The sequence below is a fragment of the Ascaphus truei genome, chromosome 4, assembly GCF_040206685.1.
Source record: "Ascaphus truei isolate aAscTru1 chromosome 4, aAscTru1.hap1, whole genome shotgun sequence".
Taxonomy (NCBI): domain Eukaryota; kingdom Metazoa; phylum Chordata; class Amphibia; order Anura; family Ascaphidae; genus Ascaphus; species Ascaphus truei.
This window is the reverse complement of record NC_134486.1, coordinates 75,559,539-75,574,099: the sequence shown is the minus strand read 5'-3', so window position 1 is coordinate 75,574,099 and position 14,561 is coordinate 75,559,539. Positions and strand designations below refer to the sequence as shown.

General features: G+C 42.3%; 1 protein-coding gene across 2 annotated transcripts in view; it reads right to left on the bottom strand.

The window, feature by feature from the left end:
• MACROD2 (mono-ADP ribosylhydrolase 2) overlaps nt 1–5,988 on the bottom strand; it is a 1,806,074-nt gene extending 1,800,086 nt beyond the window's left edge. For both annotated transcript variants that reach the window (XM_075596064.1, XM_075596063.1), the window contains exons 1-2: nt 5,579–5,988; nt 1,989–2,105 (exon numbers count right to left, since the gene is read on the bottom strand). In XM_075596064.1, the coding sequence (XP_075452179.1) occupies nt 1,989–2,105; nt 5,579–5,624 (163 nt within the window). In that variant the 5' untranslated portion in view covers nt 5,625–5,988. The remainder of the gene's footprint in view (nt 1–1,988; nt 2,106–5,578) is intronic.
• Nucleotides 5,989–14,561: the final 8,573 nt, after the last annotated feature.

The following is a 14,561-nucleotide window of genomic DNA, read 5'->3' as shown; positions in this document are numbered from 1 at the left end:
GTTCACCGAAATTTGTCAATATATACTACACAAATAGTTTGCACAACAATATTAATATTCATATTAAACAAAAATGCTGAAATATTAAGGACCTTAAATAAAGAAAGTAAACAAAAATGTGTACACAGGCTTGAACTCCATCGCCAAGTTTCCCATCCAACTGAAAATAAGTAAATATTGGGAAATAAGTGACATCTGGAAATTCAGAGTTTTCAGTCTTATTATTGCACAAATACTGATAACAGGTTGATGAGGCAGGATTGAAAATGTAATGACCTTACAATTTTGTAGCATGAAGATCACCAACTTCTTTGGTAAGAGCAGTCATGACAAATAAAAAACAGCAGAAAATCCCTTGGTGAGATGGAAAGGAAACTGATAAACCTGATCATGCAAGAGAATAAAAAAAAAAAAAAAAAGTTCCAAAATGGATAAGAAAAAATAAAAAAAAACAGTTTAGCAACAGGTGAGAATATAGTCTTAACTAGCCTTACACAATTTGCCAATAGCTACATAAACATTTCTGTTAGCGCCAAATCTTATTTTGATACATTTTAATGTCTCTAAATTTAAGAAAATGTACCTTCTGAAAACATGTCCTATTGTGTAAATCTCAAGTGAAAGACATTATTTTTTTGCAACTACAATGACCAAACAATGGGGCATCCATAATCTGAACTATGGAACTACCAATTCTGGCTTTAAAGTGTGCCAAATCGGGCACTGATGCACAGAAACTCCCATTGACTTGATTTAGTTTCTTTGCAATTATGCCTCAGGGACACTAACGCACTTCAGTGCATAATCCCCTCTGTCTCCCTTCAGTATTTCGACATAAGGGTCTTAAAAATTGCCTTTAAATAGCAAACTGCAGGTGGGACAATTGCAACATGCTACTGTCCGGGCCTTTCATTTTTAGTGGCTTAGGGACATATTTACTTAGTTGTTCGAAGCAGTGCATCACATTTACGGCCCATTCATATGAACAGACCACCGTAGCACTGCTTAGTACATATAACCCTTAAGCGCTGATGCGGGGTAACGAACATTGAAGTCAATGGCAATTAACGCAGGATTAGGTACTCAATGTTGCCGGCATTAGACTCTTAAACCCAATACTATTGGAGTTAAATGAATCTACGCACTTGTGTTAAGATGCTGCAGCTTTACAATAACTGGCAGCACCAGAATAAAAACAAAACAAAAAAAAACAAAAAATCGGAAAATATAAGCATGCTAAACATTTGTCATTATTTTGCTTTATCAGATCCATGTGGCAAAAAGAGACATGGGAAGTGTTTTACTTTCTTTCGCTTCCGCCTGTTATGTTCGGCCAAAAGTCCCCACTAACTTCCAAAACCTGAAGCACCTGTCCCCTTCTTTAATTCGCCTGCTTGGTCCTCTGAACCAAAGAAGGGCATGCATAGTTGTCAACATTACCAAGAAGAGTGAAACCAAATACCCTAGGGGGTAGGAAACAAAAGAATTATAGGTATAGCAATTTATGATCTCCACTAAAAAAAAAATAAAGTTTGTAAAATGTTAAAAAAAAAGTAAGTAAAAAGTAAGTGTCATTGTCTCTAAAGTATTTTCCCCAAATTGCAACATATATTAAAAAGGTTTAAATAGTGAAAGTAGTTTACGATTTAACAGGCTGGATAGATGCATCATTAATGACCTCAACAATCACAACTAAATAAACAGTACTAGCAAAAAAATGGTTTCACAAAATCGCTGGAGGATTTTGTACAATTTATTTTTTTAAGTAGGATTTAAGTGGGACTTGTGCGTACCAAACTATACACCACAGAAAGGAGTCCTTTTATACTACAAATCTGTGTCTCCCATATTGTACATTTAATACAAGGTCAAAAACAAATAACAGTTTGTTATAACCTTGGGAAGAGTTACTGACGATAAAAAAACAACCATGATTTCTCTCAAACCACTATAAAACCAGCAATACAATGCGATGCTAGTCACAGTACCATTAGCTGATGTTTTACTCGTCACTTCTTCCATCCATGACGGAATTTCTTTCAATGATACATAACCCTTCAAGTATTCTTTGCGTCGCTCTTCCAGGGTCATCTTAAACAGCCGCTCTGCAGAACAAAAATGCAACACATTGGTTTCTGCATAATAAATAAAACAAATATATACTTTTTTTAATACAAGGCATAACAGCTACCACAATGAAGGGTGATGTATAATTAAGACACTGCATCAAATTGACTTTACAGAAAACACAGTATAACAGAAACTGAGATTTAATAAATAATGCAGCACATAATTTAACTAGAAACATGTTCATAATTAGCTTGTTTTTTTTATATAGATACATTACCCTTTAGAGAAGGCACAAATCCAGCCAACAATTCTAATTCCAAGTCAGTGGAACAATAAGTAAATTCTGGTACAGATAACATAGGGGGACATGTAGTGACAATACTCTTGATAGTTATGTAGTTGTAGTCACCACTCACAGGGCTAGAATATCTGAATACAGTACGTGGCCACTTAAGATAAGTGTTCATGTACTAGCCTTTGGGCATGTTAGTTGTAGCATTAAACTCCTGTTACGCAATGGTGCAATGGGGTAAACAAAAAAAGTGTTTGTGACGGACCAGAAGTCACTACTGTATATAGCTTTCCCTTTGCCTTAAGTCTGCATCCTTTATGACGAAACCAGTGTGGTAAAGAATGACCTATATAAACAGCAAAAAAACTTGAGCAACAGTGAGGCCTGTATTACTAAGCAGTGCCAGGTCTTAAATCATCTTCCAGCATTTAAAAGTTAATGGGGCCAAAGAGGTCTTCTAGCGCTGCAAGATATCTAACGGCATAGCAATACTTAGGAAACATTACCGCAAATGTTTTAACATTCACCAACAGTCACACTGACTAGGGAGGGGGCTTTATGTGGCTGCTTCAAGGCAAATGAGGACTATTTCCTAATCATCTCAATTTTTTAGGTCGAAGCAGCGCTTAACATAAAAAATGAAAACATTTTTCAAATGAAGATAACATTTGGATGTACCTCTGAGACTTTGGCCCTTGATGTTGCTGCTTTGTGAATAGCAAAGTTCGGTTAAAACTAATCTAAACGATTTGTTCACTGCCTTGTACAAAACTTTTCATCGTTTTACCGAGTTGTGCAAACGTGTACTTTTCTCAGCTCTTTGTCAACTTAACTATAACCTTTAAAAGCCTTTCTGTTTAACAAGATATACTGTACTGTTGTTGTGATACTGTAAAAGCCCTGCACAAAACAGGTATGGTACAATTCCAAACATGAAATGAAGGAACCAAAACCCAATTCAAATACAACAATATAATTTGACAGATTACAATAGACATTAGTTAAAAAAGGAACTGTTAAATGGACTTTAAAGGTTGGCAATTATAGAGTCATACTGTATGTCTCCACACAGTGTAACGTCTGCCCTTTTGCTTCCTATACATAGTCCTTATCCCCTTGTGCTTTGTCCTTAAATAACAAATTATATCCCAACCCCGGTTTTTAAATTATGAGAAAAAGAATATGCATATAAGCATATGCATTAACGTAATATTGAATTATCGGAAAAAATCAAACTATTGTAATTTACCAAGAAATCACAAAGCCAAGGAGGAAAATGTTTACTCCACAAACATCCCTTTACAAGGTCTACAAAGTATTATTTTACTTTTCTATTTAGATTATTTAACTCTAATCAAACCTTTTAAGTTTTGCATAGAATAGCAGCACTTCATTAACAATGTAACCGAGGCATTTAGCAATACTGCACATTAAGGATCAAACTACTGTAAGGAGTTTATTTGATTAAAAACTCAGTTCAACAAACTATTGGACCAACATCATCATTAGCCCTGTCTTTGGAATAGGGCATTATGATTACAATTAATCATCCTTACATACAGACAGTCCTCGGTTATCCAACAGGATCCGTTCTGGAAGTAGCGTTGGAAAGTGAAACCGTTGGAAAGTGAGTCCCATGTTAATCAGTGGCGGTGAGCGTTGGATAACGAATTCTGGCGTTGGATAAAGCATTCCGGTGTTGAAAAATGGCCCATAGGGTTGCATTGTAAAGCGTTGGATATGCCATTCGTTGTAAAGTGAAACGTTGGATAACGAGGACTACTTGTACATGCAAAAGATGTTATAAATGACCAAACACGTAAGTTCTGTAACTCTTGACTGACGTAAAGTACCAATACGTGTACTTCAAACCTTTCATGCCAACACAAGAGAAAATGTTTTCCTTGAACCTGGGTCAAAATGACTTACATAGAACAGGACACCTAGATCCAAATTCCTATTTATACATTACAGGGTGTGCTACAATGAAGAAAAAGCACAATTTTTCTGTTTTGCCACATTGTGGGGGTTATTTCCCAATACACAGTAGTAGGTACATTGCAATATCAACTATTACTGTATGGTTAACATCAATTGCATTTTTTGCAGATTTTTCTCAAAATCACATAAAAAGAAAATCTCAATTAACGGTTTCCTGACATTAAGACCAAGGGCTGGATTTTGCTCCCTAATGACCATGTACATTGCAGATTTCCATAGGTGCTGCCATCTTCTCCAGTTTGGTACCAATGCGTTCCACTGACAGCGAGAGATTACATGCAAGTAAATGGGATTGTGAAGGAGAAACAGTGCATTATATGCCAATCTAGTACTGCAGGGATAAAAACACAAGGATTGCACAAATATATTGGTTAAGCAGTTTATGAATGGCCCATTATAAAAGAAATAATTCATTAGATGTGTGCTCAAAAGGTAAACACATTTCAGTAATAGGTGATCGCTTGACATAAAAAAAATAAAAAAAACGTATGAGAAGCAAAAGATTGAGATAAATATACTGTGCATAAAGTGCATGAACGGGGCCTGAAGACAGTCAGTGTCTGGACCGAAACGTTGGTCCATTTTTCCATTCACAATATATTTCTTTAAATCTATCGCGGTCTCATGCATTATAATTTGCGAGTATATATGTAAAATCACGGCACTACAAAATGATGGCATAACACAACTTTTGGGATTATTACATGAATGCCATAGGTTCACTAGCATACACACTGACACAAAAGGTGTGTGTATATATGCAAGGTGCCTCTGGGTCATGGTATTCCAACAACCATGCGGTGTATGTAAATAAATAAAAGGGATGGTGGCGACAAAGGGATAAAGTCCAGTTAGTGCACAGTAAAAACAAACTTGTGTGCTGCATACTCAAGAAAGACTGACACAGGGTGGATGGCCACTGGCACATGCACCAGCCGATGCCCCCTCTTCTGGTACAGCGTCTCCTTTGTACATGAACACGCCGTGGGTCTGCACGACATGTGCATGCAGTCCTGCTGTTATTTAGGTCTCCCTCAAAGCATTCTGGGATGTGTAGCCTATTTCCCAGCCTATGATTGCCACCTGCCCTGAAGACCCGTATGTAGTTGGCGACCCCTCCTGAACAAAAGCAGACACGGCGGTTACCAGGCAGGGGGGGCACCCCTACATTATCAGACGCAGCGGTGCTACTAAGAACAAGAAGCTGGTAGCTACCTTTCTCTTCTCTCCATAGCTTTTTCTTCTTGTTGCTGGGGTACATGTTGCTGTGGTTGTTGGTTTTTAGCTGCAAGTTCCCCAGGCTCACGGGAGATTGTGTTTGTGAACTCGGGAGAGAAAGGAGACGAGGGGGAGGTTGTCTGTTTGGGGGGGAGGTTGTCTGTTGGAGGGTGATTATTTGTTGGGGGGGTTGGGGGTGAAACTATGAGTCTTGGGAACAAGACGCAGGTGATCACTCTCCAATTATAATGAAGCGCAGGTGATAGCCCTCCCCGTGTAACGAAGCGCAGGAGGCTCCCCAGCAAGCAGCAGCTACAGAATGAGATGTGCGGGAGAATAACCCGGCTCTTCCCACCTCCAACTGTCAAGTAGGTCACGCCTCGCGCTACCCTACCACTGCCCTGCAGGAACCGCCCCTTAGCGGCGCGCGCGAGCGCAACCCAGCACGGAAGCGGCTCTCCTATTGGGCGAGGGAAGCGATCCATCACCAAAGGGAGAGGGGGGGGGGGTGATGAGACTTGCGCGCGTGCGTCGCGCGTATTGAAGATTCTGATGTGCAACGGACGAGCGAGAGAGAAAACGAAAGAGACACTGAGGACAGAAAGGGAGGAGGCGGGGAAAAGAGCGATGGGGGAGACGAAGGGGGGAAAGGAAAAGGGATGGGGAGATGATAGGGGGAGGGAAAGGAAGAGGCATGTGGAGGAAGGTTGAAAGGAAGGAAGGTGTGGAGGGGAAGGGGGAAAGGTAGATGGATGTGGAGAGGAAGGGGGAGTAGAGGGATGTGGAGAGGAAGGGGGAAAGGTAGATGGATGTGGAGAGGAAGGGGGAGTAGATGGATGTGGAGAGGAAGGGGGAAAGGAGGAAGGGAGAAAAGAAGAGTGATGTGGAGAGGGAGGGGGAAAGGGGTAAAATAAGTGGACTAAGGTCAGCAGACCTGGAGCCTAATCAAAGGCGAAGCCTAAAAAGAGCGAAATAAAATCAGGGTAGGTGTACAAGAACACTGCAATAGCTGGGGCAACATGAAAGGACAAATATCCCTCTAAATGGCTGTGTCCTGTCAAAATATGGTATGGAAAAGACAAATAATAGCTCAGGACCAAAATAGTCCAGATTATACAACGTAATGATGAGTGTAGATATAGTCTTTTTCATACTACTCACATGAGGAATATTATTATATACCCACTATATTATTTCTATTATGGAGCAAGGTGATAGTATGATCATATATCGCGTGCCTGTACACAGGGATAGCCTGACATCGGCTCACCCTGTGTCTCCGGTGGTCCACTTCAAAGTGACACAGTTACCCAGTGACACACACACACAGACCATTTAAAAGTGACACACAGTTACCCAGTGACACACACACTGGCAGCTTCCAAGTGACACACTCACAGTGACTGCTTCCCAGTGACAAACACACACACAGAGAGACAGCTACCCTGCAACACACACACAGTACCTTTCCAAGCCTGTCACTCACAGCAGCACGGACCGTACACACCAAAAAGTGTGCGTCACGTGCACAAGTGTTCACACAGGCGCGCTCGCCCGCTATATTACGGGCTTTACATATCAGCTTTGATTTTTGTGCTATCCCCCTGCTCATTTCCTGAGCTCTGCTCATAAGGTTCTCCTTTTCACCCATTCTCTCTTCCTAAAACTTTTTCTCGCACTTCCCCACTCTCAGTATATGCAGACTCTCCCTACCTTTAATTCAACCCGGAAAAAAATCCCTTGTAATTGAAGCATTTCAGTAACCAGGACTCATAACTACTGCACCCTCACCTACAGTCGCACTTTCCAACCATTGCGGTCAACTATTGCCATCTACTGCACTTACACTGGCGACACACTTTATTCGAGCTCGGCTAGTCCCACGAATTCGGGTATACCCGGGTGTATTGAGGTTTGTGACTGTTTTCTGCCCGAGTGCATTGAGGTATTTTCCAGGCAGGGATTGAAGCATTTTATTCCCGCTGGCTGCAATACTGCACAGTATATATATATATACTGCATTACAATTCATGAATTTATGCCATCTGGTAGACACGCGAAGCATTGCAGCCTATTAAATCCTAATCATTATCATTTAACAGATCAGCCGCCCGTCAGCCAGGCATGAACCCAGGCTGGGAAGGCAAACACAACGGGGCTTGTCAGAGGTGAGGAGCAGCGCATTCCAGGTATCTGCCAGGTACATACTGGGTATTTGCTCGAATAAAGTGTGTCGGTGCAGTACTCCTTCACCTGCTGTCCCTTTTAAGTCTCCTAACATACCACTTACATTGTAAGCTCTCTGGAGCAGGGTTTTCCTTTCCTATTGTATGATTTCATATGGCACACTAAAGGCATCACACCCTAGCGTTAACAAAACAAAAAAGACAGAGGTGTATGGGTTGAACAGGAGTGGCGAAGAGAGTATAAACATACTGTAGGATTGAAGAGCCCTTATAGGAATGACTTAGTTAGTCTGACAGAGGTCCAAAACAGACGAAGCAAAGGCTTGGGTATACTATGAAGAGGGAAGAAGTTGAAGATAAAATGAAATAACGGATTGACATAGTACAGCTAAATGTTTACAAGTTGAGTTGAAGGTTCAAGTGTTACTATATTAAAAATAAAAAGGAAATAATGCAAAACGAATATTGTATGGAACATACAGATACCTGTATAAGAACCTGCTGCATTATGCATGTAAAAAATAAACTGTATGTACAAGTCTGCAGAATTTCCAATAAAAAATTTTTTTTAAAGTGTGCTACTAGAAAAATTCAGTGAATAATAGGATTAATATCCAAAACCCCACACCAGTTCAGAAAAATAAATCACTGTATACCATACACAACCTCTGGTGAAAATAACAATGTGTTATACTAGAGGCGTCTGCGGCTGTTGATATTGGGGTGGCTCGGCATCCCTACACTACAAGAAATGACGACAAGAAAATGGCGCAATACGTACATGGTGAAGTATGTAAAAAAATATTATGTTATAAAAGGGTTACAAATCTGCGTACATCATATATAGCATAACAAGCATTCCATGTACTAAGACATGGGTTACCCGGCGCCGGGATGAAGCGGAGAAGATCTACGTCGCCGCACCCTCTGTTGGTCCCAATCAGTGGCTCCTGGAACTTATGGTTTCTCCCTCAGGTAGGTGGCTGTTCAGACCATAGCACTAGTCGTCCTCCTGATTAAAACCGTCTCGTCTGGTAATCTTCACAGATGGTAGCAGACTCCGATGAGATTAACACTCAAAATGTCCGTGACAGCAAGACAATTCAATGAACCCCCTTCAAAGGTGTAGCTTAACACCAGAAACTCTGCCGATGATATTAACAGCAGGTCTATCAGGGGGGTCGCTGCTGTTAAATGCCACCGGGAACTCTTGCAAGTATATGGCCGGTATCAGTTACAGTAGTAATACGTCACCCAAGTTCAAAGGTAAACATCAGGCGCTGGCAGCAGATCTGCGTTCACACTGACTGAGCCACGCAATGGCGGCCGTGAGCAGGGGAAACACTGAGTGCGCTATATCAGTAGGAGATGCTAGAACTGCAGGGGTATACCGACACAATAAAACCTAAATTAGTAAGGATACAAATAGGTACAAATAATTCTACGTGTTCCTAGCATAATGCTACTTCCTCAGGTGTTACGGGCCTTACATAACAGCTTTGATTTTTGTGCTATCCCTCTGCTCATAAGATTCTCCTTTTCACCCATTCAACCGCCATTTCTCTCTCTTCCTAAAACTTTTTTTCGCACTTCCGCACTCTATGCATGTGCAGACTCTCCCTACCTTTAAGTCAAACCGAAAAAAATCCCTCTTAATTGAAGCATTTCAGTAACCAGGACTCATAGCTACTGCACCCTCACCTACAGTCGCACTTTCCAACCATTGCGGTCAACTATTGCCATCTACTGCACTTACTCCTTCACCTGCTGTCCCTTTAAGTCTCCCAACATACCACTTACATTGTAAGCTCTCTGGAGCAGGGTTTTCCTTTCCTATTGTATAATTTCAAATGGCACAATAAAGGCATCACACCCTAGCGTTAACTGCTATTCAAGTCAGTATCTGTTCACTCTGGATCAGACTGCGAAACCCTGCATCGAACCTTGGTGAATCCTAGCGTATGTTTATTACGTTTATTGTAGTATAGTTCCCGGTATTGTATTGTTTCTTTTGTAAACCGTTCGTACATTGTTAGCACTATTTAAATAAAAATATATATACATTTTGGAACATGTTTTATTATGCTAAAAAACAGATTCCTTCACTTTATCAAGCCAAAGGTTTTTTTGCACATTAGGTTCTGCTTGAACTTAACATAAAATAATTACCCCCTTAGCAGAAAGATGGTCTTTAAATTGCTTCTGAAGATGGATTTTTGAAGTATTAAACTGCTGTTACTTCACTTTGACCCTATATGGGATTTAACAATACACAGTGTGGAGATAAAAGGGGGTTATATGCTAAATCGATTGAGATAGGTATTCTCTTTGAGTGTTAACAATCATTAATGACTAGATGTATTATTGTAGATTAATTGAAGATTGTGATAGGTTTCTTCTTTAAAGAAGCAAACCAAGTGGTACTTAAGAATATATATTTTTCTGTTTTAATATATGCAGCATTTGATTTCCTTTATTGAAAATAATTTACCTAAGGTGCTGATTGATTTTTTAATTCTCCCGTGAGTGATCAGCAAAGAGTTTGTTTCCGAGTGATCACTAAATGGCAGTGTAACAGGGACTTATAAAACATACAGAACACCTACAAGCTCATATTGAACCCCCAATATAACTACAACATATATATATAAGCTTAGAAGTGTCACAGAGGAGTGCTACTGAGCATGGCAATATATATTTAAAACCAGAGACAGCACATGAAACACGGACAGAGCTCAGTGTTAAAAGCTAAAAGCTCACTCCATTGCATCTCCCACTCTCAGGAGATCTTGCTTGCTTACAGTTTGATTGTGACAAATCTAATACAGAGTGTTTTTCCTGGTAATGTACAGGTTAATAAGAGCTTCAATCAGACTTAGAACTTTGCAACTAATTTTGACAGATTTATTATAAATTATTCTTCCTGGTAATGCACAGGTTATTAAGAATTTATATTAGTGTTAGGTACCCTTGAGATGTGGTCTGCCCTGTAGTGGCTCAGGGGCTTACAACACTTTGGCCAAAATGTTAAAGTAAAAGACCATTTATTCAAAAGATATCTATACATATATATTTAGGCACTGTACCGTGTATAAGTTTCATTGGATGTGCACTGAGCTCTGTCTGTGTTTCATGTTCTGTCTCTGGTTTTAAATATATATTGCCATGCTCAGTAGCACTCCTCTGTGACACTTATATGCTTATATGTATGTTGTGGTTATATTGGGGGTTGTCAGGATGTGCTCACCACAAACGAGACGGGACCACAGTGCTGAGGTGGGAAAGGTAATTACGCCACCCACAGCCACGAGGGCACGTCTTGATTGAAGAATGGTCTGGGATTCCGGGATCGGGGTAGGAGAGGTACGGATGGTAGAGGGTGCGGTAGCCAAGTCCAGGGTTAGAGAGAGAGACGTTGTCGTTTACCGTAAGCCAGAATCCGAATGCCAGAGATGAGAAGAGTCGTGATGCCGTATGCCGAGTTCGGGATGCCAGAGGTGCAGGAAGACGTAGCAGAAGCCGGTCCGGTACACGAGGAAATCTGTGGAACAGAACTAGGGAGGCAGAGAGTGATGAGAACAACTGGTTCTATGCTCAGCCGACGAGTCAATGAATCTGGAGGGTATATGTAGGTATGAGGAACCAATAGCCGAGAAGCAAGGTGGGGGTGTGTGAATGGGCCAGGCTGAGACAGGGATAGGTCTAGATGAGTTCCTGGAGGAGGAGCTAAAAATCCTAGAAGTATTGGTGCATTGTATTGTGGCATTGCAAAAGGGTACTGTCTCTTTAAAGGGTTGGTGCGCCCCTGTGTGGCCGCGCCTCCCGGTGGCAGCGTCTGTAGCTGCGTGCGCGGACCCACGCCCTGAACCGAGGGCAGAAGAAGAGACTGGATGTGCGCGCGCGCGCATAGAAGGACCGGAGCTCGGCGCCATGGGGAAGGAGTCCCTGTGAGTCGCGGGAGACCCCGACAGAGCCGCGGGTGAGTAAGGAGCACGCCGTGCACGGCGTAACTCCTGCTTCCTTACAGTACCCCCCCCTTCAGGGGCGACCTCCGGGCGTCCATGACAAGGCTTGGAGGGATTCCTATGATGGAAAGCCTGAAGAAGGCGAGGTGCGTGAAGATCCCGATGGGGAATCCATGAACGTTCCTCAGGTCCGAACCCCTTCCAGTGAACCAGGTATTGTACTCCTCCTCTGGAGATCCTGGAATCCAAGATAAACTGGACCTCGTACTCCTGTTGACCGTGAATCGTAAGAGGAAGTGGGGGAGAAGTATTCTTGGAAAAGCGAGGACTCTGAAATACTGGTATAAGTAAGGATACATGGAAGACCGAAGGTATCTTCATCGAAGGTGGAAGGCGTAGCTGGTAAGCCACAGGATTAACCCTCCTAACTACGGTGAAGGGACCGAGGAACTTGGGAGCAAGCTTCATGGTAGGAACCTTTAGTCGGATATTCCTGGAAGAAAGCCACACCTTGTCTCCTGGAACAAACTCCGGTACTTGACGTCGAAGGCGATCTGCCTGGAGTTTCTGTCTCCCTGTAGCTACCTTTAAGTTCTCCTGAATCCTTGTCCATAAGTCTTTCAGCCGGGAGATGCGTTTGTCCACCGCTGGTACTCCTGAGGATAGGGAGGAAAAAGGTAAACGAGAAGGATGAAAGCCACAATTAATAAAAAATGGAGATTCTTGAGTGGAATCATTGCGAAGAGAGTTAAGAGCAAACTCGGCCCAAGGTAGCAAATCCACCCAATCCTGCTGCGTATCGGTTATAAAACATCGAAGATACTGTTCTAGGTTTTGGTTGGCCCTCTCCGTCTGCCCATTGGTCTGTGGGTGGTATCCTGAAGAGAATTGAAGTGAAATCCCCAATTTTCGGGAAAAGGCACGCCAAAATCTTGATACAAATTGAGATCCACGGTCCGAAACAATAGTTGCTGGCACCCCGTGAAGACGAAAAATCTCCTGAATGAAGACATCCGCAAGGTCGGGAGGAATTTGGAAGACCCCTCAAAGGCACAAGATGCGTCTGTTTGGAAAAACGATCAGTGACCACAAGAATCGTATCCTTTCCCTTGGAATCTGGAAGCTCCACAATGAAGTCCATAGAAATATGGTTCCAGGGACGGTCTGGAATGGGTAAAGGAAGAAGAAGGCCTGCTGGTTTGACCCGAGGTACCTTGTTGCGAGCACAAGTACCACACGATTTGACGAACTCCTCTACATCCTTAGCTCTCTCTGGCCACCAGAAGGTGCGTTGAACGAGATCGTTAGTCTTCCGTATACCCGGATGTCCTGCAGATTTAGAAGAATGACACCATTCTAAAACCTTTTTGCGGTGTTGGACTGCCGTGTAGAGTTTTCCCTCTGGAACTTTGAGCCCTATAGGAATCTGAGATTGCTCGGATTGAATCTTGCCCATAATATCAAAGGAATTGGCGGACAGGATATATCTGGAAGGAATGATAGTCTCTAGCTGTTCTTCAGATTTGTCCTCTGCAAGGAACTGTCGAGAGAGAGCGTCCGCTTTAAGGTTCTTGGAGCCAGGAATGAAGGAGATGAGGAAATTGAATCGTGAAAAAAATAATGCCCAGCGGGCTTGCCGAGAGTTCAAACGACGTGCCCCTTCTAGGTAGAGAAGGTTCTTATGGTCTGTAAGAATGGTTATGGGTGTCTCTGTACCTTCTAAGAAATGTCTCCACTCCTCTAATGCTAATTTGATCGCTAAAAGTTCCCGGTTCCCGACATCGTAATTCTGTTCTGCGGATGAAAATTTCTTCGAAAAGAAGGCGCATGGATGCAGTCTGGCTAAAGGAGATGTCCTCTGGGATAAAACAGCCCCAGCCCCGATGTCAGAAGCATCTACCTCCAAGGTAAAAGGAAGTTTAGGATCCGGGTGTGTGAGGATGGGCGCAGAAACAAAAGCCCTTTTCAGCAGATCAAATGCCTGTATGGCGGTTTCAGACCATGCTGAAGGATCTGCACCTTTCTTCGTGAGTGCAGTTATGGGAGATACTGTAGAGGAAAAATTGCGGATGAAACGTCGATAATAGTTTGCAAAACCCAAGAAGCGTTGTACAGCTTTGAGAGTGTTCGGACGAGGCCAGTCCAAAATCGCCTTAAGTTTCTCTGGATCCATATTGAAACCGGAATCAGAAATAACGTAACCCAAAAACGCCACTGATTTGATATGGAACTGACATTTCTCCAATTTCGCAAAGAGATGGTTCTCCCGAAGGCGTAACAACACATGCTGAACGTGTTTGATGTGCTCTTGAGTGGATTGAGAAAAGATAAGTATGTCATCTAGGTAAACAATAAGAAATTTGTTAAGAATGTCCCGAAAAATCTCGTTGACAAAATCCTGGAAAACTGCTGGTGCGTTGCACAGGCCGAACGGCATCACCAGGTATTCGTAGTGGCCGTCATGGGTGTTAAAAGCAGTCTTCCACTCGTCCCCCTCTCGTATCCTTACTAAATTATAGGCCCCTCTTAGATCCAACTTAGAAAAGATAGTAGCTCCCTGGAGACGATCAAATAGTTCCGGAATCAAAGGTAGAGGATAGCGATTTTTGCGCGTGATGTTATTCAAGCCACGGTAGTCAATGCATGGACGGAGAGAACCGTCCTTCTTTTTGACGAAGAAGAAGCCTGCACCAACTGGGGAAGAAGATTTTCGGATGAAACCCCTTTCTAAATTCTCAGCGATGTAGGTACTCATGGCTTTCGTCTCTGGGATAGAGAGTGGATACGATCGTCCTCTAGGAAGAGGTGCTCCAGGAAGTAGGTCAATGG